Below are 27542 nucleotides of genomic sequence, written 5' to 3' on the forward strand. Positions count from 1 at the left end.
ATATATATATATATATATATATATAATAAATACTTGACTTTCAGTTAATTCTAGCTATGTATATATATATATATATATATATATATATATATATATATATATATATATATATATATATATATAAATAAAATACTTGAATTTCAGTGTTAATTTATTTACACATATACACACACATAACACTCGTCTCTACTCATTGTTGTATTTGAAAGTGCAATGCTTTGCAGCCAGTAGCACAGCCTTTGAAGGAACATAGGTATGGGCAGTGTAATATTTTAGGTTGGAGTCAATAACCAGGCGAGGTGATGCATACTTCAGAACCGACTCCCACACTTGCCCATGACAAATTTGTGCTTTGTTTTTAAAGATGTGATATTTGCATTTAAACTATATGAAAAACATTTTTAAAAGGAATTTTACCTTTGCAACCTCATTATACTATTGGCTAAGTTTTATATTCATAAATGTAAGTTTCTCAATACCCGACCTGTTTTTTGTGCCTTTAAAAAAGATTTACAACTCTACATTAAAACACTCTCTACCTCTAACAACCAAAAAGCTGTGAAAACGATGATGCTGTGCTCCAAATTTGGATTATTTACAAAACTTGTGTGAGCCTATGGCTTTACATTTTGTTACATATATATATATATGTATATATATATATACTTATATATATATATATACATATACATATATATATATACTTATATATATATATACATATACATATATATATATACATATATATATACATATATATATATATATATATATATATATATATATATATATATATATATATACATATACATATATATATATACATATTTATATATATATATACACACATATATATATATATATATATATATATATATATATATATATATATATATATATATATATATATATATATATATATATATTGCATTCTTCTTTAGTTGCTTTATTGAGTTTACAACTCCCTGGCACTATTTTGGACTGTTTTTGTACTGTTTCTGTACTTGTTTTGATTTTTTTTTTTTTGATTGTATGTAAATGTTGAATGTTATAAAGGTTTTGAAAAAAAAACCTTTATAACTTTATAACGTAAACCGTTGGCCAACCAAAAAGTAACCACAGAACACTATACGGTAGTGTTCTGTGGTTGCTTTTTGGTTGGCCAAGCGGACGTGACGACAGGCTGTCCTCACTCAGGTCCACACGGACCTGGAGGGGGCGTGCCTTACGTCCGGCTGGAAATCGAGAGAAATTCGGGAGAATGGATGTCCCTGGAGATTTTCGGGAGAGGCACTGAAATTCGGGAGTCTCCTGGAAAATTCAGGAGGGTTGGCAAGTAAGAGTCACAGTAAAGTTTAAGTTATAAAGTACCAATGATTGTCACACACACACTAGGTGTGGTGAAATTTGACCCATCCCCTTGTTCACCCCCTGGGAGGTGAGGGGAGCATTGAGCAGCAGCGGTGGCCGCGCCCGGGAATCATTTTGGTGATTTAACCCCCAATTCCAACCCTTGATGCTGAATGCCAAGCAGGGAGGTAATGGGTCCCATTTTTATAGTCTTTGGTATGACTCGGCCGGGGTTTGAACTCACGACCTACCGGTCTCAGGGCGGACACTAACCACAAGGCCACTGAGCAGTAAATAGATTTACAAAAATTAAAAACATACAGTATTGTATTATCAATTAACAAATATTTCTGTAAAACTAGTTTAACTATTTCAGAATTGTTTTAGTGGATACAGGACTCAAATTGGAAGTTTTGAATATTTTTTGTGGACAAGACTTTTTCATTTCAAAACAAACACCTAATGAAGCATCCTCTGGAGGTAATTTAATGTGAAAGTCAATTTATTATATTAGAAAGACAATAAAGCATCTGTAAAATGCAGCAAATCAGTGGGCTAGAACTATAAATATGATTGGCAACTCATAAAAGGCACTGTTCCCTCCAGTGAAGAATACTTTATGACCTTTCTACGCTATATCACCTACAATATGTGCAACTTAAAATCCTGTGTGGCTGTTTAACAATTCCTAATAGTAACAGAAAAAAAGGTAGGCTGTCAGCGGAATGGAACGTTCAGGAACAAAATACAACAGGCAACGTTCCAGATTTTTGTGGTTGTTGGTTTTTTACAGTGAGTTTTATGCGGTGATGATACGGTGAGTTTCAGGCGTAGAGAGGCTGGTAGCCGCTCCTCCGTCCGCCACCTCGACACGTTATCACGCACACGCTCAGCATCCCGAAGAACTGCAAGACGCAAAGGTGAGGTCAATTAGACACAGGTGCATGGGCGTTATGAGAGACATTATGGGAGTATAGGATCTCTGTGGTTGCCATGGTCAAGCCAGGATGCCTCCAAAAGTTAGCAACAGTGTTAAAATGTGTGTGTGTGTGTGTGTGTGTGTAAGACACAACAACATTTTTCTTTACCTTGATGATAGCCAGACCTAGAATAACCAGCATGGCGTATTTCAGCACATCATGCAGCAGGTGCTCGAGCTTGGCTTCACAACCCTAGAAGACATGTTTTTCAATTAAACTCTCTGGTGGTTGACTTTCATGCTGCTGTCATTTCGAAACACATTTTCAACACACACAAACAAATGTCCACAGAAAATTGTTTATCTGTACAGGATGTGTACAAATAAGTTAAAACTAAATATTTAAAAAAGTCAGTTTGTTTTGTTTTATGGTGGTAGTCACATTTTTCCTTATTGCCATCACAAAAAAAACAAATGCAAAACACACCATATATGTAGTATTTTTTTTTACCTTTATTTCCTAACAGTTTTGTCCTTACAATTTGTGTTGGATGCCAAATTGTGCCACATTTGGGGCAAGTAACTTTGTAGGTGATGAAACTACCAGTGTGTTGGTGGAACTTTTCATAAAACCTAAAATGCTGTACAATTTTGATATTAATATTGCTTTACAGGTGTAAAAATAAAACATCTCAATTAAAACCATTTCTTTGTTTCAGTAAGTTCTGTTTTCTGTTCTATGTTCATTATTGCATATTACTGTTTGTCATCACTGCTATATATATATTAAAATAGAAAATACATATTTCACATATTCTTAATTCCCCTTACGACATGTCTGAAAAGAAGGAAAAAGAAAAGCTTATTTTAATCAAACTCCTTTTCCAGTTCATGGCAATTGCTAACACATGTTCACTTCTTCTTCTCTTTGTGTAACTAGAATTCAAGTATTTCTAAATTTAACAGTCCTCTTAAATACACGTTTAAGTCAGTTATAATTCACATAATGAGATGAATAATTTTATCAAATTTTCTATAAGATGAGATAATTACATTGGCTGCACCACACCTGACGATGGTTACTCCCAGAGGGCCAGTAAAAATATTAGCCTAAAAATTTGAATTCGTAAATAAACGTAAATAAAGATCTGCTTACAATAGAGTCAATGGGAGGTCCTCTATTCCGCCCATAAAGTCCTCTAAATAATCATCCAAAAACCACCAACAATACTCCAATTACATTTTGTGACCTGAATTTAACCAAGTATTCGTGATATTGTTGTTACAAGTGCTAACGCAGACAAACTATTTTTAGCGGCGCCGTGATCACAGAGAGCTAACTACCTTGTTGCTGCTATATTGATGTCATGAGCTGGTGAGCTGCTTTCCTGCCTTGGAGCAGGTAAAAGTTTATTCTAGATAATAAAAATTATCACTCACTTGGATAGTAGAAGGATGAGGACGTAATCCTAACATGGCGGTCAAAATTGATGGCCATAATGGCGAGAAATACCTGAAAAGACGCTTGGTTCCACCCCTCTTTTTTCTTCGCAAGGATTATGAGTCAATTTTCATTTAAACGGAAATATATCAACATTGTAACAGCCGGCATCCCAGTGAGAGCAGACATTGTCCAGTAGGTGATCATTTATTATGTTTGTTGGCTCTCATGAAGTCTGCAGTGAGTAGAAATCAGTGGTGTTGTCGGAGTAAAAAGCAAACTTAGTGATGCGTTTGCATACTTGCCAACCTTGAGACCTCCGATACCGGGAGGTGGGGGGCGGGGGGCGTGTTTGGGGGGTGGAGGCGTGGTTAAGAGGGGAGTATATTTACAGCTAAAATTCACCAACTCAAGTATTTCATATATATATATATATATATTTTTTTTTTTTTATTTATTATATATATATAAATAAAAGAAATACTTGCATTTTAGTGTTAATTTATTTACACATATACACACACAACACTCATCTACTCATTGTTGTACTTCAGCATAGCCATCTTTGTCTCGGCATGTTACACCATCGGGTCTCCATTTTGCGAGGTGGCCCATAATACTGTGCTGTGAACGGTGCTGCGCTGCTGCCGCCATGTGCTTCGCTCTCCGTTCATGAATGAGTATATCATTTCGGCCACCGTGTTCAATGGAGAAGTCTGTTCTACAAAATGTACAGGCAACATACCCCTTCCCCTTCGAACTGTCCTGGATGAACTAAAATTCTTGTTTCCATTCGTTTTGGAACTTGCAAGCGTATTTCTTCATCTTGTTCGTCGACGGCGTCGCCATGTCTGTAATCCTTGTTCTTCTGCTTCGTCTCCTTGTTGTGTGCGCAGTTGTGCACTCTACTCTCTAAAAGCCATAGATGTTATGACGTCATTGGGCAGGCAAGCTGTTTATATTGTGGGAAAGCGGACGTGAGAACAGGCTGTCCCCACTCAGGTCCGCATGGAGCTGGAGGGGACGTGGCCTCCAGCTCCGGCTAAATACCGGGAGTTTGTCGGGAGAAAATTTCTGCCGGGAGGTTGTCGGGAGAGGCGCTGAATACCGGGAGTCTCCCGGTAAAACCGGGAGGGTTGGCAAGTATGCGTTTGTGAAATGAATGCGCCACAAAAGCTTAAAATGAGCAAAATATGTAAATATTATGAGTGTGCCTGTAACTACATTACATATGTACTTACCGCATGTAGATAAAAACATTGCTGGAAGTGTTTTAAGCGCTTTATAAACAGAATAGAGTGACTCCCTTAGGCTCAATTGTAAGCAGAGTTTTGATCGCATTTATTTACTAGATAGAATGCACAAAAAAAGAAAAACATGTGTGCTTGTCTTACATAAGGACTGTGAATGATAGACAAAATTCCAATAAAAAGTACCTATTAGAAGCATCTTAAACCCCAAAACAGAATAACTTACCGCTAAATTGATCAAGTCCAACTGGTCCATCCTGCCAGTACACTGTGCGGTGACATTTTTACAGCAAGACAGTGGCACCGTGTTGTTGTGGCTGTTGTACCAGGTCGTGTTGGACCAGCTGCTGTAGTTTTTCACACCGCAGCACTGCAACTGAAAACGGGGGGAGGATTTTAAACGTTGACCCGGCATGCTCACAGCATCACTTCCTGCATTTCACATGGATAGTTTGGACCAGGGCCCGGCCCCTGGCGTAAACACTCTGTGGTTTTGATGTGTGTAGTGTCAATGCAAAGATGTGCAAAGCAGAATAATTATGCTCTTGTTGTCCCACTGCAGCTGCATAAGTTGTGTCATTATGTCACTATTGATTATATTTGGTTCGATGACAAATATGCGTCTAAAAGTATGTGTAAAAGTGGCATCTAAAAACATTGAAAAACTATATATCAATGAAAATCATGTAACATATATCATAAAAAATATTGACAAAACACATTATTAAACGTATAAATAACATTAATTATTCTATTAACGTGAGTGACATTCCTTCCAGTTGCGCCACCTAACTTTTTCAACTAGTTTCAAATCAAACAGGCTTTTGTTTGGACACCTGTATTAGGTTTATAACTGTTACTTTTAAGTGGACTTAAATAAAAATAAACAATAAAAATGTCATCTAGCCTTTACATGCTGGTCTTTAACTTAAAGTGCACAAATAAGCATTAGAAAAACATCACATAAAATGAAAATTATGCAACAAGCAACAAATTGTAATGAATGTATTCTGAAATACTGTATACATTTGAAAGACTTAAGCAAACATTAATTGCTTTGCTTTTAAATAATAACACTGACTATACAGGCAAGCATTTTAACCCCTCACACGGATGCATGCCTCTGCCTCTCTCGCTTCAGCCTCTCATCCCGCCGCTATCAAAGCCGCAGCCCCACTCCTCTGGGCGCGGCCACACTGCACCCGCTCGTCTCGCAAACACGTATGGCATAACGTGCACAAAAATCATCGAGCCGCAACAATGCATTAAGGCTGACTGTTGCAACGCATCGGACAATTTCTAGCATCCAACATCAAACAAGTCTTCCCTCAACCACGAGTCCATGACCATCATCGCTCACCTGCGGCGAGAAGCTAACAAGCCAAATACTAGAGTCTGTGAACATTGCTCCAAAGTATGGATTGTGTGTTGATTTATTGTGAATTAAAAAAGTAAACATTGACTTGTGCAAAGGCAGTAATATATGAAAAACAAGGCAACAGCTAAATAAAATTTCCCTTGTTATAGCAGGGGAACAGCTGATTTTACTACTTCCAGCGCTGACATAAGACAACAATGTGACTCGCATCCCATGTGTGACCATAGGATCAACAAATATACTACAGTACGACTACTATAGTGGCCATAGACAGTTAGGTTCTACAGGGGGCCTATATAAAATACACACGAATATATATTTGTGGTCGTGGTCAAAAGTTACACTTGTAAAGAACATAATGTCATGGCTGTCTTGAGTTTCCAATCATTTCTACAACTCTTATTTGTTTGTGATAGAGTGATTGGAGCACATACTTGTTTGACCACAGAACTTTCCTCCAGAAGGTCTTATCTTTGTCCATGTGATGTCAGATGAAACAAAAATGGAGCTCTTTGGCCACAATACCCAGCAATATGTTTGGAGGAGAAAAGGTGAGGCCTTTAATCCAAGGAACACCATTCTTACTGTCAAGCATGGTGGTGGTAGTGTTATGCTCTGGGCCTGTTTTGCCGCCAATGGAACCGGTGCTTTACAGAGAGTAAATGAGACCATGCAAAAGGAGGATTACCTCCAAATTCTTCAGGACAACCTAAAATCATCAGCCCGGAGGTTGGGTCTTGGGCGCAGTTGGGTGTTCCAACAGGATGACCCCAAACACACGTCAAAAGTGGTAAAGGAATGGCTAAATCAGGCTAGAATTAAGGTTTTAGAATGGTCTTCCCAAAGTCCTGACTTAAACGTGTGGACAATGCTGAGGAAACAAATCCATGTCAGAAAACCAACATAGTTAGCTGAACTGCACCAATTTTGTTAAGAGGAGTGGTCAAAAATTCAACTAGAAGCTTGTGGATGGCTACCAAAAGCACCTTTTTGCAGTGAACCTTGCCAAGGGACATGTAACCAAATATTAACATTGCTGTATGTACTTTTGACCCAGCAGATTTGGTCACATTTTCAGTAGACCCATAATAAATTCATAAAATAACCAAAATTCTTGAATGTTATTTGTGACCAACAAGTATGTGCTCCAAACACCCTATCACAAAAAAATAAGAGTTGTAGAAATGATTGGAAACTCAAGACAGCCATGACATCATGTTCTTTCTATGTAAACTTTTGACCACGACTGTACATACAGTACGTGTGTGTATTATATCCATCCATCCATTTTCTACCACTTGTCCCTCTCAGGGTCGCGTGGGGTGCTGGAGCCTATCTCAGCTGCATTATATATATATACTTATATTATATACACACACATATAAAACATAGTTGACACAGGGGTAGATCAATTAAGTGTCCTTCAATGTGTTTGAAAACCCTCCAATCATTACCTGAGTCTGAAGAAGGTCAACAGCTTTAGTCTCGGGGTCTTGGCCGTCATACTTTGCAAAGACGTTGTTCATGGAGCGCTCCAAGTTGCCGTTTATCTGGACAGGAAACACACTTGTAGAATACACATGGACTATGTGAAAACTTTAGGTTTCTTATGTTGCAAATGAATCAACATTGAAGCTGTGTTAATCAAAATTCAACAGATGACACTAAACTAAAAAGGCAAGGCTGTAGATGTCCACAATGTATACCAACATTTCAAATCAAACGGTTAATTGTTTTGTGAATGACAGTAAAAATACAAGAAAAAAGTCACAACCAAATCCAAAATTAGAAAATTAAACAAAAAACAGAGAAGTGACATCTTAAGTTCTATTACATTTATTGTTATCAAAATAAAACATGTTACAACAACAATACATGTGGATTGATCTGTGCATTTTCTGTGTACAACTGGTCTCCGACTATTTGCAGTTCCCACCCATATTTCCTGTTAACTATTTTGCTCATTGACCACAGTTTCATTTTCATTTCTGCACAGCTATTCATTTAAATAACAATTATACAGGTATATGCTAACTATTCATTTTATTTGGTGTTCAAATGTAGTGACTTTGTTAATCTAGTTAATTTTTAAATCACTGAGGCATCATTTAGCCATCACTATTTATACTGTATGCCTGTAAAAGTTTTTAATGTGCTAAACTGAATTTAAAAAAATAAATAACTGACATAACAAGCCCACACAATTATTGAGAGCATGTTTGCAAGGCTAATTAGTTGCCATCTATTGTGACAATCTCCTCTTTAAATATAATGGTACGGGGCTAAACTCTTCACTTATAATGATGGTGTATGCTTAAAATTGCTGTTTGGCCCATCAGCACATTTTACTTAGGCCAGGGGTGTCCAAACTTTTTCCACTGAGGGCCGCACACTGAAAAATCAAAGCAAGCGGGGGCCATTTTGATATTTTTCATTTTAAATACCAATACAAAATATGTATAAAAAATATACATTTAGGCCTCCACTCAGGCTTGATACCGGGGACTTCAAAGGGTTTAGGTTAAAAAAAAATTAAAAAATGTAATTATTTGGTATTATTATTAATATTATTATTCAAAGTTTAAATAGCTAGATCAACATTAGGTATATCTGTCAATATAACGTTTTTTTTTTTTAGATTTAAGTTGTATGCCCTTTTTGTCAAAGAAAACCCAGTTTTTTTATGGAAAAAACACAAAATATAAAATATTTTCCCCCAATAAAATTTTAAAGTGGAACATTTTAGATTATATAATAATTGGAGCTCATAACATAACTCATAACAACATTGATTTTAATGTATTATTATTTTTTGAGCAATGACACTTAAAAAAAAAAAAGTGCCGCTAAAATTATTGGGGATCCAAAAGGGTCCTGCTCAGTAAAGTGTTAAAAAATAAATCGTAATTTTTTTTAAAACGGTTAACACAATAGTCTCGAGATCAACTTCAGATCTATCCGTCAATTATAACTTGTATTGTTGTTTATTATGTTCCTTGTTTGTTCATTTTAGGCCCTTCTTTAAAAAAAAAACATAGTTTTTTATATGGCAAACACAAAATATGCAACATTTTCCCCAAAAAATATCTCAAAGTGGAATATTTAATGTGACCTAATTGGAGCCTTGAATAGGTCAATAATTCATAATAAAATTTTTTATTCATTATTATGTTTTAAAGAAAGAAACAGCCTGCATGACAGCTTAGTGTTATTAGAGTCAACATAGCAACATTTTATAGTCGCCTGTTTACTCTTTTATATCACTTTTTATGTTTTTTTATTGTATTTTTAGAATGTGCCGTGGGGCCGTTAAAAAATTACCTGCGGGCCGCAAATGGCCCCCGGGCCGCACTTTGGACATCCCTGACTTAGGCCCTTAGAGGCAAAATGTTTAGACACTCCTGGTATTAGGTGTCAAAAGAGGGTTTTTAAGGGTACATCCATTTTTTCTTGCAAAGGAACACCCGCTAAGAGCGGGTTATCTACTGTATACCACTGCCACTGTAATGTCCATAAAAGATGGAAAGGTTAAAGGCCTACTGAAACCCACTACTACCGACCACGCAGTCTGATAGTTTATATATCAATGATGAAATCTTAACATTATAACACATGCCAATACGGCCGGGTTAACTTATAAAGTGACATTTTAAATTTGCCGCTAAACTTCCGGTTCGAAACGCCTCTGCGGATGACGTATGCGCGTGACGTAGACCGGCGAACACGGGTATGCCTTCCACATTGAAGCCGATACGAAAAAGCTCTGTTTTCATTTCATAATTCCACAGTATTCTGGACATCTGTGTTCGTGAATCTGTTTCAATCATGTTCATTGCATTATGGAGAAGGAAGCCAAGCAAGCAAAGAAGAAAGTTGTCGGTGCGAAATGGACGTATTTTTCGAACGTAGTCAGCCACAACAGTACACAGCCGGCGCTTCTTTGTTTACATTCCCGAAAGATGCAGTCAAGATGGAAGAACTCGGATAACAGAGACTCTAACCAGGAGGACTTTTGATTTGGATACACAGACGCCTGTAGAGAACTGGGACAACACAGACTCTTACCAGGATTACTTTGATTTGGATGACAAAGACGCAGACGTGCTACTGTGAGTATGCAGCTTTGGCTTTTTTTTGCGTATGTACGTAACTTTTTTAAAATATATAAGCTTTATGAACCTTGGGTTAGGTGAACGGTCTTTTGGGCTGAGTGATTGTGTGTGTTGATCAGGTGTTTGAATTGTATTGGCGTGTTCTATGGAGCTAGGAGCTAGCAGAGGAGCTAGGAGCTAGCATAACAAACACGCAGGTGTTATTATGCAGGATTAATTTGTGGCATATTAAATATAAGCCTGGTTGTGTTGTGGCTAATAGAGTATATATATGTCTTGTGTTTATTTACTGTTGTAGTCATTCCCAGCTGAATATCAGGTACCGTGAGTATGCAGCCTTGGCTGCTAAACATTCGATAACTTGACCGTATGTGCGCGTCACGTACGTAACTTTTTAAAAATATATAAGCTTTATGAACCTTGGGTTAGGTAAACTGTCTTTTGGGCTGAGTGATTGTGTGTGTTGATCAGGTGTTTGAATTGTATTGGCGTGTTCTATGGAGCTAGGAGCTAGCAGAGGAGCTAGGAGCTAGCATAACAAACACGCAGGTGTTTTTATGCAGGATTAATTTGTGGCATATTAAATATAAGCCTGGTTGTGTTGTGGCTAATAGAGTATATATATGTCTTGTGTTTATTTACTGTTGTAGTCATTCCCAGCTGAATATCAGGTCACCCTCGGCTCTCACAGCATCTTCCCTATCTGAATAGCTTCAACTCCCCACTAGTCCTTCACTTGCACTTTACTCATCCACAAATCTTTCATCCTCGCTCAAATTAATGGGGAAATTGTCGCTTTCTCGGTCCGAATCTCTCTCACTTCATGCGGCCATCATTGTAAACAATAGGGAACTTTGCGTATATGTTCAACTGACTACGTCACGCTACTTCCGGTAGGTGCAAGCCTTTTTTTTATCAGATACCAAAAGTTGCAATCTTTATCGTCGTTGTTCTATACTAAATCCTTTCAGCAAAAATATGGCAATATCGCGAAATGATCAAGTATGACACATAGAATAGATCTGCTATCCCCGTTTAAATAAAAAAAATTCATTTCAGTAGGCCTTTAAACTAAAAGTACTGTAAATCTCCTAAAAGTTGCAGTTAACATAACATGTTAACTTTTTTTGAGCCAATTTTGATGGCGTACACCTCCCATTTATATAACTTGGTACTTGACACATGCTGAATTGTTTAGCTAATTTTACAGGTGTACACTCGGAGCCATATTACTTGGTACTTGACACATGTTAACGGTTTGCATGTTCACTTTTTTAGCTAGTTTTACCTCCTGAGATTGCATGTTCTTGTATTGTAGCAATTCTTTCGCAGTTTCCAAAAGGAAAGTGAAAGCAACTTCTTAAGTGGTTGTTACTACAACAGCAGGAAAAATGTGACAGGAGTCAGAGGAGATGACACACCTTGCCTTGGTAGATGAAGCTGAGCACCAGAGCGGCCACCTCAGCTGCAAACATCACCATGATGATCATGAAGAACTAGACCAAAAAAAAGAATATATATTGTTGATCAGAATCACACTGAGGAAACTGTTATTGCTGGTTGGTGGGTCGGGGTAACTCACAAAGCTCAGGCCCACTTTGGACTCCCTCAAGGTAGCGCAGCATCCCAGCAGCCCAAAGATGAACATCACCACACTGATGCTGATGATGACGACGCCCGGGATGAGCGTTGGGCTTTCCTGGATGAAGCTTTCGAAGGTGCCATAGCTGCTCAGAACCTGGGCGCCCACGTGGGCCAAGCCGGCACCTGCAGCCTAAAAGAGGGTGAAACTTTTCTGAGTTTTTGACCTCGTACTGGTAAGAACTTTGCACCATGTGGGGATATAACGAATAACGGTAATATTGATAACTGTGGTAAATCTTCCGCCAGTTAGTGTTATTACTGTTTTAGATTAAAATTATCAAAAAACCTTCACTTTGATAAACTCACACAGACTGACTTGCATCAGCTTGCTAGTTCAAATGCTAACATGAAAACAAAAGTCATTAACAGCTTTCCCCATTAGGAAACAACATACACAAATATGAACATATAAACACATAGCTGTGTGAGCAAGTAAAATATTTAATAGTGCACATTGGACCTACAAGCTGTGCTCTCTTAGAATAGAGTGATCGTTCTATACCCAAAGGTAAAGAGGAGAAGGTGTTACTACGGGGCGTTCAAGGCCTGCTAATCAGAGTAGGACACAATGCCCACCACAAATAATAAGTAGCATTTTATTTGTTACGCACTTTTCATTAAATACATTTTAAAGTGCTACAGTACAAAAAAATATTTAAAAATAATAAAAGCTTTGCTATTAAAACAGATAAAATACTAAGTAGGACTAAAACACTATCTGGGTAGAAAAGGCAAAACACAAAACGTGCAAAAGGTGGGTTTTCTAACGGTGCATTAATTTTATTTTATAACAACTTGGTCAACAGTTTTAGTGTCTGTAGAAGTATTTTTTGAGCACATGCAACAATACCGTGAAAACAATGATAACAGTGATAATTTTGGTCACAAAACCAGTGCTATATAACATTTAGGTAAACGGTAAAATTATAAACCGCGGTAAAATTACAGACTGTTAGTAATACTGTTTGAATTTTTAATTACTAAAAGCCGTCATTTATTAATTAATTTTAGGCAACACCGCTTACTTCCTGGATACAGAGTCACAGCAGCGCCAGCGCATGCCCACTGACGTCGTTTGGCTTGAAACATGGCGGAAAGCAACTACACAGACTTTGCTTCGTAGAGTTCCCCTCGGACTAAACAGAGCCGAGTGCTTCGTTTAACTTCCTTTCCCCTCGATTAATTTCCGTGGAGTCTTGGCTTGCTCTCAAGAGCGCACTGCTGCTATTAGATGACTACAGGTGTGGACAAGACAGACACATTTGTCCCACGCTAAAAGTATACTGTGGAGGAGTTGTTTTCATTTTCTTAACACAGCGTCCTAATGTGACTGAGAGTTAATGACGTGAGGAAACATGCAGCAGGCGATGTGTCGGGAACATTGCCACAACTTGTTTATAAAGTCTTGCCGTTTGTTTAATGGGATGGTGACTCGTTCTTTATTCAGCTGCTAACTTTTTCAGTGTTCCAACAACATCAATACCAGCTAAAATGTTTTGTCATTTCTTCGAACTGAATTTAGGCTGTGAAGATTGTGTATTCGATGTGAGAGGTATCACTCCTGTTTATTTTTGTTGGCTAAACTGTTGCACTGAACCACAAGGAAATGCTGTCAGAGAAGAACAAAGCTTGTTTATTTGACTTTATCTTCATTAGCCAAACTGCCTTGTTTTATATTGATATCAAAAAGTATACACCATGTTTTTACATGTTGTGGATTTGTTAATTTCACAAAGTTACTTTAAAAACCATTCATGTGACATAGCGCTTTGTTAAAGTGTTATGGTGTAGTTCATTCCTATATGACATACTTAACTCTTTAAGAATCTGTCCCAATACAGCATGTACCTGTACATGTACATATAAATGTGCATAACTTAAAAAAATTATTCTCTCTGTTAAAATGTAAAAATAGAGATAAAAGCATCATGTAATGTGAAAAGGCTGCCATGTTGATACTATTAATGAACATAGACTGCTATTAAATATATGGATAACGTTTATAGCCTTATTAGACATTACGTTCACACGCCAACCCAACACTGTTTTACCAAACATAATGAATAATCCTGACAAATAATCGTGATTTCACTATTAATAGAAAATAATCGTAATTATTAATTTGACCATAATCGTGCAGCCTTATGTATAAGACTAGATCTCATATAAGACCATTTTTATTTATATGGACAAAAAGTGCAGTTACGTCTTGTGGCCATCAGGTGCAATCTTGCAAAATTCTTACATTTGTTTTTGTTTATCTCTTATGTCCACACGGTGCTATCTTGCTCAACTTCCACATTTATTTTTTACTTATTTATGTTATTTTGTTTCTGCCATATTACTTAGTTTATAATGCTTGTGTTGTTTTCATATGCACATTCAATTTCTCCTTAAGGTCCAAGTACAGTGTTCTTATCTACAGTAATGGTTCTTCTTCAAAGGACATAATTTTGAATGTGTTGTTTGTGGGTTTTTTCCCCAATAAAACATGGTTAAAAGATTTCAGTAAAAAGTAATTTTTCAAAATGTTGAGCACATTTAAAAATACCACGATAATAATGATCACCGTGATAATTTTGGTCACAATAACGGTTGTAAGAAATGTTCATACCGTGACATCCCTATTCATATTGTAACATCCTTCTAGCACTACAATTAAAATATTGCAGTTTGTGTACAGCTTGAGTACCACACGTGCACATTAGCTTGTGAATCGCCTGAATTGAAGTAAAAAATATACACCTTTGACACAAACTAGCTAACAGGTGAGGCGCAGCAGCTAGAGAAAAAACATTTATTTTTCACCCGTTAAGCGAACTATGTTTAAAGGCAAAATTAAGAGAGTTTTACTTTTTGTGGCAAACAAAACAAGAGTCTGGTGTGTGCAAAGAACCCCACAAAATATAGAATGCATACAAAAGCTGCTTCTTCCGACTGCTGTTCGGATTTGTTGAACTGTGCAAGTGTGAACTAGGCATGGGTCGGTTACCTGTTTTAAAAGGTATAGCACGGTATTGAAAAGTTACAGTTTCAATACCACTAAAATTGTCCTTTATATCGTCCGTACGGTATAAGTGCAAGTTAGAAATCCTTCAGGTTGTTAATGTGGCTGCAGCAGCAATATCACAGGACCAGCAACGGGACAAGCGGTAGAAAATGGATGGATGGATGGGCATTCCGGCTACACACAGCTCTGGAGGCTTAACGACAGATAAGGGAGTCTCATCCCCTGAACTTGTCCCTGTTTAAAATGACTAAATCAGCTGTTTAGGAATGTAAATATGCCTTGCCCATATAAATAGGCAAGGCAGGTTTATCTATAAAGCACAATTTCCACACAAGGCTAGTGCTGTACAGTATATTAGAAGATGGCAAAACAAAATTTCAATAATCATAAAAGTAATCATAATTCAAATTGAAAATAAAATCATGATACAGCTATTGTAAATGGTAAATGGGTTATACTTGTATAGCGCTTTTCTACCTTCAAGGTACTCAAAGCGCTTTGACACTATTTCCACATTCACCCATTCACACACACATTCACACACTGAGGGCGGGAGCTGCCATGCAAGGCCCTAACCACGACCCGTCAGAAGCAAGGGTGAAGTGTCTTGCTCATGGAAACAACGGACGTGACGAGGTTGGTAGAAGATGGGGATCGAACCAGGAACCCTCAGGTTGCTGGCACGGCCACTCTCCCAACCGTAACCACGCGTCCCCATTGTCATTCAAATCAAAATCAAAGAGTGTTGATAAAACACTTTCATTTGTCATATACACAATTAAATAAAAGTGTTTACAGTCAGGATTTGAACACTGCCAACGTTGAAGCCTGTTTCACATCTTCGGAATACTATTTTATACTATTTAGGAGCAAAAAAAAGAAATGTGTCCTGACTTTGGGAACCAGCACTCTCTGAGGTTCTCAGAGCCCGAGGTGGTTCATATTAGAGGTGGGGGAAATAATCAATTTTTGAGATGCATCGCAATCCGGACATGGGCGATTATAAAATGGATTAGTAAACATCAATAATCGATGTATTTATTGTAAAGAAATTAATGCAAACAGTTCTAAAATTTGGCTGACTGCAGCGAGCCACCTCACCGATCCGACCAGCTCCTTTATTTTAGGGCACTTATGTTCCAGTTTTGCACACATTTCCATTGATTTAATAAATGTGATGGGTTTCTTATTACAAATGCCCTGTTTTTAAAAGTTGGAAGTAATAAACGCTTATTTAGTGAAACGAAAAGAAATGTAAAACTGTATTAATATCTATATATATTAAAGATGCATCAATAATCGATTGTTGATTGAATCGTAATCACAATCGAATCGTAAGGTGCCCAAATATTACCACCTGTATGTCTCTAACACATCACATTAACATATCCCGGATGTACTTGGGCAGAAGACCATGAAAAGACTTTACAAAAGCAAAATGTTTTGAAGACTATTCTCTGAGCAACAGGAAGCCAGCTCAGTGACTAATATGGTCGTTTTTTTCGGCCCAGCCCCAAGTAGCCCTGTCTTGTAACTGATGTTATTGCTCCTACTGTAGGTTGTTAATGACTTTAAATAGAGATGTCTGATAATGGCTTTTTTGCCGATATCCGATATTGTCCAACTCTTAATTACCGATTCCGATATCAACCGATACCAATATATACAGTCGTGGAATTAACACATTATTATGCCTAATTTTGTTGTGATGCCCCGCTGGATGCATTAAACAGGATAATGCGTACAGTACATGTATGATGTATCATTTGTTTTCAAAACGCTTACAAAAAAGTGGGACCCCATTTTGAAAATTCCTAGCACCAACACTGCTCGGTATACATACCTACTTGTAACTAAATAGTTTCATGTTCTGTTGTTTGATAAGGTTTAAAAACATTAGTCCTACATTTCTTATGACACAAGTTAAAAAGCGCAGTTTTACCTGTCCATACACACACTTACAGATATGTTTAAACTCTCCAAAATGACTGGAGTTTTCAAGTCTGTTTTGAAGGACATGTGGAAAAGAGGCCAAAACACATACAAAGTATGCGACTTTTAAGTGCTCTTGAGGACATGACCTTATTGTTGTCTAACTCATGGCGTGACCAAAGAGCAAGGACAAAGCTGCTGGTTTGTTCTTTATGTTATCTGTTTTAAAAACCTATAAAAGCACATTATCACTTTTTTTTTGTAGGGGTCGGGAGGCAGGGGGATCGACACTATTTAGCATCATGTGACGCTGTAGCCATCTCTTGAAAATGATATTTTTGTTCAAACCAGCGCGTTGACTTAAGCCCCTTCTACACTAAGGTTATCCAGGGTAAATCCCTCCCAACCTTACCCTTGTCCTTGTCCACACACACACAATGGTCGTTTAAGACCCCTTCTCCCGCCCTCCGTCTGCAGGCGCAACGCGACCTAGTATGCATGTGCGGAAAATGAGCATGTCGTAGTCACCTCCAGTGTTGCTTTGTGTAAGTTCTTCAATTAAATTTAACTTATCTGAACAATATCCTGTGTTGTGGTATTTCACTTAACTGGAATCCAGTGTGTTGTGGAGCCCTATTGTAGTGAATCCCACCTGAGCCATCATAAATTCATCAAATCTTTAATGTACATGTGAAAGTAAACAATGTGATTAAAAACATTTGACATCAATCTAGGGATCTAGATATCTGGTCAGGACACTCCTCACTCTTTTGCCTTCACCTTCCTTGTCAATTCGTTTTTGGTGACTTGATATACTCTGGACGCAGACGTTGAGTCCGCGACATACATGGCGGACAGCACACACTACCTTTTTTAATCACATCCACGGGAGTCCGCATTCACGTTTGTCTCCCCTTCGACAAAAGGACAAAGTTTTTCGGTAAGTAGAATCACAGCTAACCTGGACATTGGAAAGTTCTCTTGCCGTCTGAGAAGTGTTGTATCCCAAATAGCTGCAATCGCTTTCTCTTAAGGTATTCATGTGTGAGTTCCACAAGACGGAAGGAGAAACACGGACATGTCTGGATGACTCGCCTCCATATTTCCAGTGGTTAGCTCAGAGTTACGAAGCCGCTTAATTATGAAGCTGGCTGTGGCGCGTTTTTTCTGACGTCACTTCCTGTGTGGGGCGCGGTCTTTCTGGCGTCACTTCCTCTCCGAACTCAGTTTGTAAACGATCAATGAGTCCTTACAAAGCTAAGAGCCGGAGATTCAAGAAATGCACGCCGCACTTACCAGTGTAAAAAATTATCCAAGGAGGGGAACCTTAAACGATGATTTAGTGTGGCCGAAATGGGGCTTAGGCTAAATAATTATTTATTTAAGGGGTTATCCGGCTTAATGTAGACAAGGTCTTAGTCTATGACTTCTGCTATGCTAATGGTAAAACAGACAAAGAGACGCTGCAGTGATGTGCTCTAGCCATTATCAGTGCGCCTGAAACTCCTTTAGACCTTTGACCAGGCATGTATCAACACTTCAACGCCCTGGAGAAATACCATCATTTTCATGTGATCTCAAGACATTGTAGTGTTTTGTGGTCTCTCTTCTTCGGCCGCATGACTCACGTCTCTTAATCACCACACAGTCACGGGATGGCTGTGGGCTCGTCCCACAAGTCTCCCCCCGTCCCCACGGCCTAGAATTTCTGATCTTGTGCAGATGAAGCGATGCAGCAAAGAGGCTTTAAATACAAAAAGACGCAACACACCAGCTCACTGGAACGTAGCAAAGTCGCCGGGAAGCTATTTAAGCGGTGGGAATGTGCACGCGCGCTGCTTCCAAGTGTTGAGTATCGGTGGGGCCTGGGCAGCAGTCCATTGCGCAACTGTCTGTAAAACCCGTGAGATATTTAAAGCTTTGTTTGCCACTTTAAAACTATTACACATTGGCTCCATTCCCAGCTTTTTCTTGATTCAGAGAGACAACACTACTTTGAAGAATGATGATACTAAATAATGTAATAAGTTAGTCGTCTTTTGTCCTCCAATGGTTTCAATCAAATATGTCCCGGCGAGTTAATAAGCTCTACTTGGTTATTTGTGAGCAAAACGATGTTGTTATGAAGTTAAAATTAAGGGCATTAGCTATAACATTGGGTCAAGACGGTACCTGGGACTCGATGTTGGTATGCAACGGTAACAATTTTCATACTTTTTGTGTGTGTTCATGTGGTTAATTAGGGTTGGTAATTGACCGAACCACCAAAAATCTAAGAAAAAATAGCCGCTGCTAACAAAGAAATAGCAGACGCAAACAAAAAAAGAGATAAACAGATAAGAAACCAGTTTTAAGATGTAGATAAAGCTCTAACACTGAAAGAGAAAACCTTCTTTAATTGCCATTCATGAAACAGGCATGAGAAAGTTCCGCAAAAATATGGGTTTTTAAACATACCGTATTTTTCGGAGTATAAGTCGCTCCGGAGTATAAGTCGCACCGGCCAAAAATGCATAATAAAGAAGGAAAAAAACATATATAAGTCGCACTGGAGTATAAGTCGCATTTTTTGGGGAAATGTATTTGATAAAACCCAACACCAAGAATAGACATTTGAAAGGCAATCTAAAATAAATAAAGAATAGTGAACAACAGGCTGAATAAGTGTACGTTATATGACGCATAAATAACCAACTGAGAACGTGCCTGGTATGTTAACGTAACATATTATGGTAAGAGTCATTCAAATAACTATAACATATAGAACATGCTATACGTTTACCAAACAATCTGTCACTCCTAATCGCTAAATCCCATGAAATCTTATACGTCTAGTCTCTTACGTGAATGAGCTAAATAATATTATTTGATAATTTACGGTAATGTGTTAATAAATTCACACATAAGTCGCTCCTGAGTATAAGTCGCACCCCCGGCCAAACTATGGAAAAAACTGCGACTTATAGTCCGAAAAATACGGTACATTAGACATGCAAAAAATTCACCAAAAAAAATACAAATGTTTTAATAGAGTGCCCATCCATCCATCCATTTTCTACCGCTTATTCCCTTCACATTTTAACAGATAGCAATTCCCTGTACCTGGCACTCGATATTGATATGCAACTGTACCAATTTTCATACTTTTTGTGTGTGTTCATGTGGTAATTAGGGTTAGTAATTGACCGAACCACCAAAAATCAAAGAAAAAATAGCCGCTGCTAACAAAGAAATAGCAGACACAAACAAAAAAGAGATAAACAGATAAGAAAGCAGTTTTAAGATGTAGATAAAGCTCTTCAACACTGAAAGAGAAAAAGTTTTTTAATTGCCATTCATGAAACAGGCATGAGAAAGTTCCGCAAAAATCTGGGTTTTTAAACATACATTTTTGCGACAAAATATCACTTCCGCATTTTGTTTTAAAAAAAAAAAAGAAATACTACATTTGTTACACGCTCTCCTCTGCTGCAGGTACTAGCTGTTTCCCTTGCCTAAACGCCGCACTGAGCTGGAGGACAAGCTAATTTGATTAGCAGCCATGTGGACATCCGTCAGTGCTGTGGCTTTGATGGGCGACAGAGGCGACAACATTTAAAGTTAAAAAGGTAAAAGTCCCAACAATTGTCACACACTCACTGGGTGTGGTGATATTTGTCCTCTGCATTTGACCCATCCCCATGTTCACCCCCTGGTAGGTGAGGGGAGCAGTGAGCAGCAGCGTGCGCCGCGCTCGGTAATCATAAGCTAGTTAGATAGTAAGCTAACTCGCATGCTTGTTTTGGTGCTCCAAAATAAATAGAAAAAAAGTTTAGATCTTGGTGAGAGCAGCGAAACAAACTGGTTTGTTAGCTAACCATCTAGCGCGCTTAATTGTTGTCGCCTCGGCTCACTCTCTGAGCCACAATGTTGACAGCTGTTCATCCATCCATCCATTTTCTACCGCTTGTCTCTCTCACTTTTCTGCTAATCTCATTTGGATAATTACAATCTGAACCCTGTCAGCTTTGAACCAGTTGTAGTTCTAGAGTATTTATTAGTAGCCGGCGAGAAAGTATATTTTTGACGTGACAAAAGCCGAGGGGGTGTGGCTACAGGATAGCGTTGCCAAACGGGAGATGTTTTCTGAGTTTTTTGCTTGAATGTTATGGAATTTTACATTACATCTTCAATGATAATAATGGTAGTAAATAGAGATGTCCGATAATATCGGACTGCCGATATTATCGGCCAATAAAAGCTTTAAAATTTAATATCGGAAATTATCGGTTTCAAAAAGTAAAATTTACGACTTTTTAAAACGCAGCTGTACACGGACAAAGGGAGAAGTACAGAGCGCCAATAAACCTTAAAGGCACTGCCTTTGCGTGCCGGCCCAGCCACATAATATCTCTTGGCTTTTCACACACACAAGTGAATGCAAGCATACTTGGTCAACAGCCATACAGGTCACACTGAGTGTGGCCGTATAAACAACTTTAACACTGTTACAAATATGCGCCACACTGTGAACCCACACCAAACAAGAATGACAAACACATTTCGGGAGAACATCTGCACCGTAACACAACATAAACACAACTGAACAGATACCCAGAACCCCTTGCAGCACTAACTCTTCCGGGACGCTACAATATACACCCTTGCTACCACCAAACCCCCCCCCCCCCACCTTGTAGCTCCTGGAAGAGTTAGTGCTGCAAAGGGTTCTGGGTATTTGTTGTGTTGTGTTTATGTTGTGTTACGGTGTGGATGTTCTCCCGAAATGTGTTTGTCCTTCTTGTTTGTTGTGGGTTCACAGTGTGGCGTATATTTCTAACAATGTTAAAGTTGTTTATACGGTCACCCTCAGTGTAACCTGTATCGCTGAAGATCAAGTATGCGTTGCATTCACTTGTGTGTGCGTGCCAGAGCCTCACTCGTTGGACTGGACAAAAGGGGACGTTACGATTCTCGGGAGGGGCACTGAAATTTGGGAGTCTCCCAAGAGGTTTGGCAAGTACGAGAATTGGCGGTGTACCGCGGCACTGCCGCTGTATATGATCGGCGGGCCAGGTCTAGTGTTATTTTGATATCGCCTCATGGGCCAAGTGAAATTACACGGCGGTCCAAATGTGGCCCGCGGGCCAGAGTTTGACACCCATGGGATAGGGGGTCTTAAACCGTGGCATTGTTGTGTGTGTGGACACGAATCAGGTTAGGTGGGATTTACGCTGGATAACTTTATCCAGCTTAGTGTAAACGAGACCTAAAAGACAACCAAAAGAGGTTGGTCCATGAGAATAAATGTAAAGGTAAACAATAAGGTAGAAAATGCAGTAAATGTAGTCTTGATTTTCAAAACCTTCTTTTGGGGTTTGCGTCGCAGATTTGCGTGTTTATAGAAATGTTCCTCTTTTTTTCCTCAAATGGTGCTCACATGACATTGAAAAGAAAAGAAAAGAAAACGACAAAAACATACACTGACCGAAAAAGCTCATTAGAATTAGGTGGCCAAATACCTGCCTGTGTACAATTAAGCCACGACTAGGTCGAGGAAAGTGGTCTTTAACCTGTCTAATGCAATCGAACATATAAATGAGCGTTAAAAGCAGATAACCACTCATAAAACTGTTTATTTTAAATGCAAACGTGAAGCCTCTTTAAAGGGAGTAGAAACGGGCGAGACACGGAGACCATTATAATAAAAACAACGATGTAATTTGATTATATAGAGACAAGTGTGTATGTGTGTGCGACAGAACAATGGCCAGTTCTTCCGCTTGCAAGTATCCAATCAAATGAAAGTGAATGTTGACTGACAACATATTCACCAAATGCAGGGAAAAGCTCAAATGTAAACGACATTGCTAGTCGTAGAGGAGCTATAGTAGCCATTTGATCGACGACACGTAAAGGCAACTGAACTGAACATAAAAAGGGCAAAACCACTAATTTAAAACAACCTGCCGGAAAAAAAGCAAGTCACAGAGCATTTTTGTTTATTTGGCGTATAATATTCGTGGTTATACGTTTCCTTTATTTAAAAGAGAATGCCGAGTCGTGTTTACTACCGCAAAGTGCGCACGGTGGTATTTTTTTTAAACGCGAACACTCGGTTGACCAGGCCTAACTGTGATTGAATTATGCAGTAAAGTTAGGGAATATATCGAATAAAATGCATAAATGAGTCATCAATAAGGGACAGGAGAGGCATAAGGAGACTTACCAAGAAGACAAGGCTGAGGAAGATGAGAATGGTCTTGGAGGTGATGATGCCGCAGTCCATGTTTGTGTGATGAGACAGCCCGGGCAAAGTCGCAGTGCTCCAACTGTTGCTCTGGCAGACCCTGAAGTGGTCACAAGGTTTCCAGTCAGGACTGCTCTGACGTCAGCAGGTCACATGATCTCCTCGCATGGGAGAAGGAGGAAGTCGCATTTCTCAACAACGCATGTAATCACGGATGTATTGTTTACTGTTTTCTGGTGCACTTTTAAAACCTTAAGACCGATGTCGGTGCGTCACGTATAATGTAAGCGGAAGCGTGTGGTTGGATTCTTTGAAAAAAAATAATGATAAAGAACACAAAAGAAAGGAATTATGCCAAAAAAAAGAATTAAAAAATCATTTAGCTGAAACTTTGCTTTAAATCAGGGGTGTCAAACTCATTTTATTTGGAGAAAAATGTACTCCCAAGTGGGGAGTAGATAACTTAAAGATAAAGACAACTTCAGATTGTTTTGTTTAAAAATATAACAAGCGCATTCTGAAAATGCCATCCATCCATCCATTTTCTTCCGCTTATCCGAGGTCGGGTCGCGGGGGCAGCAGCCTAAGCAGAGAAGCCCAGACTTCCCTCTCCCCAGCCACTTCGTCCAGCTCCTCCCGGGGGATCCCGAGGCGTTCCCAGGCCAGCCGGGAGACATAGTCTTCCCAATCAATCAATCAATGTTTATTTATATAGCCCTAAATTACAAGTGTCTCAAAGGGCTGTACAAGCCACAACGACATCCTCGGTACAGAGCCTACATACGGGCAAGGAAAACTCACCCCAGTGGGACGTCAATGGGAATGACTATGAGAAACCTTGGAGAGGACCGCATATGTGGGTAAACATTGTTTTGTTTTTTACATATGTAGCCTACATAGATACAAAGAATTGCTATTGCGACATCTAGTGGACACATTTAGAACAGCAGTTTCTTTCATTCAAAAATTTCAGGTTAATTTTTATACTTAGCAAACTCATCCCACGGGCCGGATAAAACCTGGCCTTACGTTTGACACCCCTGCTCTAAATCCTGAAGTATACAAAGATAAAACTATAAAAAGTCAACATAGATATAGAGTAGTCAGTGTACACTTTGTATAGCAGTAGATTTTCTTTCACCTTAAAAAATGTGTGTGCATGGTAAATAGGTTATATAAAGAAGGAGAGGGATATTAGGGCATTATTTTTGTAAAGCACTTTATGTTGCTGTAGAGGTTGCCCTCTAGTGGGTTCTTCGGACCACCACACACTGCCACGAGAGCCCGGATTTCAGGGTACAACACTGTTTTATTTGCATAAATATTGATGGGCTTTTGCTTTCCAGCAAAGTGTCTTTTCCTCAGTCTCTCTGGCTCCCACTCCCACCCCGTCTCGTTCCGGCTGCTGCTACTAAGGGCGACAGGTGATTAGACAACAACGCCCAGCTGGGCAATTCACTTACCTACCGCTGTCTTCGAGGCCGGTCCTTGCACACCCCGCTCCGTGGCAGGCCCGCAGGCCACGCCCCCCTCCACAGTTGCATTTTAAATGTATATTAAATTTCCTTTATTTAACCAGGTAAAGACTCATTGAGATTAAAATCTCTTTTTCAAGAGCGACCTTAAAAGTACTTTATAAAGTTTGATTTTATTTTGGCGAGACAATCATGTTTTCAGCTATATAGGTGAAAATGCTCGCATGTTGAGTCACCTTGCAGTGGGATAGTACAGTAATAAGGTTGTCCCCATACAATGTTTTAATTTCCGGTACGATACCCATATTGGAGCCTCGATATTGGTCGCTAACAATATTGATCCGATACGATATCGACAGGAATCATGCATACTTGTATCATTTTTGTGTGGAATGTTAGAAAAGGCTTGATCAAGGGGAATTATTCAAAAATAAAACAATGGTAGGTGAGAAAAACACCAACCTATTTATTATTAACCATCTGGAATGGATTGGACATATGCTGTCTTTAAATTGAAGTGGTGATTTTTTTGGGGGGGTGATATTAAAAAGTTAGTTAATGTCACACACACACTAGGTATGGTGTAATTATCCTCTGCATTTGACACATCCCTATATTCACCCACTGGGAGGTGAGGGGAGCAGTGAGCAGCAGTGGCCACTCTCGGGAATAATTTTGGTGATTTAACCCCTAATTCCAACCCTTGATGCTGAGCAATGGGTGCCATTTTTATAGTCTTTTGGTATGACTCGGTAGGGGTTTGAACTCACGACCTACCAGTCTCAGGGTGGACACACTTACCCAGGCCTGGGCAATTATTTTGACTCGGTGCCACATTTAGAGAAAAAAAGTGTCTGGGGGCCGGTATATCTATTTCTATGAACACTAATACAAAACCTCACAATAATGTCTGATTGAATGCTAAAAACGTTATGACAGACCGCCTTAAAAAACGTAATGGAATTTAACATTTTTCTACGAAGGATAAAACACTGAATATTGACAAAATATGAACGTCACACCCCCTTTTGATCGACTTTTACAACTTGTTGGTGTAACCATCATGAGCGTTCTGTTCAGGCATATTTCTTTTATATTTTGATAAATCATCATATTTATGTATTAGTACATTTCAATAGGTATTGATCAATCTTTAAGCTGTGCGTATTTGATTTCAGTTTGCTTTTGACATCTTATTTAGAATTGTAGTTGAAACTTTTACAACCTTGAGTTGTGCTCATGATGGCGTAACCAAACTAGATTATTTTGAATATTTATTCCCTTTTTTTTACATTTAGTATATCTAAATATACTGTGTTTTATGCTTTTTTTCTTTTTGGAACATGTACTATACATATAATACAATAAAGTCCCATATAAAATTATGTTAGCAATACTTTAATTTTGCCTTTGAAAGTAACACTCCAATGTCCTTTAGTGGAGCCGTACACACACAAACATATATATATATATATATATATATATATATATATATATATATATATATATATATATATATATATATATATATATATATATATATATATATATATATATATATATTACATTACTCATTGTTAAAAGTGTCCCTCTGAGGGAAACCATAACTGCGATGTGGCCCTCAATGAAAACGAGTTTGACACCCCTGCCCTAAAGTATAGACTCGTTACTGAGAGTAAAGCTTTTTTGCACAGTTTTAACCCCAGAATTCCCCCAAATTAAGTGGCAGGCTGTTAGGCGTTTGTAATAGGGTTGTTTAACTCGACATCGTAATGATGACGCCCGTTGACACGTCACCCGCTGCCGCGCGTAATTACGCATCGCACTGTATCCAAAAGCCGCTCAAGGCCCTGAACTATACGCGCGTAACTGAGAGTAAAGCTTTTTGTAGATGCCATGAGAAGAATCTTGTAAATCCAACCTACACCTGAAGCTGACGACCCCCCTCCAAAAAACACACCTGGAGAAAAGTCTTCCACGACATGTCTGTTCCAAAATCACGGAAGAAGTATGGAAAAAGAGGGGGGACCATGGTGTCCAACCTCATCCTGCACGCCCTCTCCTCATACGGGGGGGCGTCGGGCGTTTCCATGGCCGGCCTCAGGAGGGTCCTGAAGGCCAATGGCTACAACGTGACCAGGAACAGACGCACAATCCGCCTCGCAGTCCGCAGGCTGCATGCCAGAAAGTACATCCTGCGCACCAGGGGCACAGGCGCCAGGGCCTCATATAAGATCAATCCTTACTCACCTCGCAGGAGGAGGAGGATGGGGAGAGGAAGGAGGCAAGGAGGGAGGAGTACTAGCAGGAGTGTGAGCAGAAGGAGGGCGAGCAGAAGGAGGGCGAGCAGAAGGAGAGTTAGTAGAAGGAGAGTCACTAGAAGGAGAGTTAGTAGAAGGAGAGTGGGCAGAAGACCAAGGAGCAGAAGGAGAGTAAGGAGGAGGCGAAGGAGGATGGTCAGAGTGAGGAGGAGGAGCAGGAGAAGGAGAACCAGGAGGCCTCGCCCCAGAAGAAGAAGACGCACTCCTATGAGGAGGAGAGCCACTAGGAGGAGAGGGAGGAGGAGGAGAGTTGCACCGAGAAGGATCAGAAGGGTCCGCAGAGCCAGGCAGAGGAGAGTCAGACCAAGGACATACAGGAGAAGGAGGAGGATGTAAGGCTCCTCAAGTCATCCACAACTAACTGATAGACTGTTTTTTTTTTTTAATATATACTCAGAAATGTATTTTACTCCACCTGCTGTTTGAAAAACTGTCATATGTGTACAAATATAATATGACAAAAAAAAAATAAAAAAGGTAT

The 27542-nt window shown here is 39.0% G+C and overlaps 2 protein-coding genes across 2 annotated transcripts; one reads left to right on the plus strand and one right to left on the minus strand.

Annotated features, from left to right (window-relative positions):
* Positions 1-1831: 1831 nt before the first annotated feature.
* Positions 1832-23407, minus strand: tspan36 (tetraspanin 36). The gene is made up of 7 exons (XM_062024021.1): positions 23245-23407; positions 12033-12224; positions 11872-11946; positions 7793-7888; positions 5187-5336; positions 2439-2522; positions 1832-2255 (listed from the first exon to the last, which is right to left on the minus strand). Exons 1-7 carry the CDS (start codon positions 23302-23304, stop codon positions 2175-2177), a joined length of 738 nt encoding a protein of 245 aa, XP_061880005.1. The 5' UTR covers positions 23305-23407; the 3' UTR covers positions 1832-2174.
* Positions 23408-26695: 3288 nt separating this feature from the next.
* LOC133631856 (protamine-like protein) lies at positions 26696-27542 on the plus strand. Its single transcript, XM_062024022.1, has one exon. It carries the CDS (start codon positions 26723-26725, stop codon positions 27395-27397), a length of 675 nt encoding a protein of 224 aa, XP_061880006.1. The 5' UTR covers positions 26696-26722; the 3' UTR covers positions 27398-27542.

This window comes from Entelurus aequoreus, linkage group LG17, assembly GCF_033978785.1.
Source record: "Entelurus aequoreus isolate RoL-2023_Sb linkage group LG17, RoL_Eaeq_v1.1, whole genome shotgun sequence".
In the NCBI taxonomy this organism is placed as follows: domain Eukaryota; kingdom Metazoa; phylum Chordata; class Actinopteri; order Syngnathiformes; family Syngnathidae; genus Entelurus; species Entelurus aequoreus.

Coding starts and splice junctions, on each gene's coding strand:
- tspan36 (XM_062024021.1), bottom strand. CDS start 23,304: ATGGACTGCGGCATCATCACCTCCAAGACCATTCTCATCTTCCTCAGC. Junction 11,947..12,032: donor CCAAAGTGGGCCTGAGCTTT/GTGAGTTACCCC, acceptor TTTTTGGTCTAG/TTCTTCATGATCATCATGGT. Junction 2,523..5,186: donor TGGACTTGATCAATTTAGCG/GTAAGTTATTCT, acceptor CATGTCTTCTAG/GGTTGTGAAGCCAAGCTCGA.
- LOC133631856 (XM_062024022.1), top strand. CDS start 26,723: ATGTCTGTTCCAAAATCACGGAAGAAGTATGGAAAAAGAGGGGGGACC.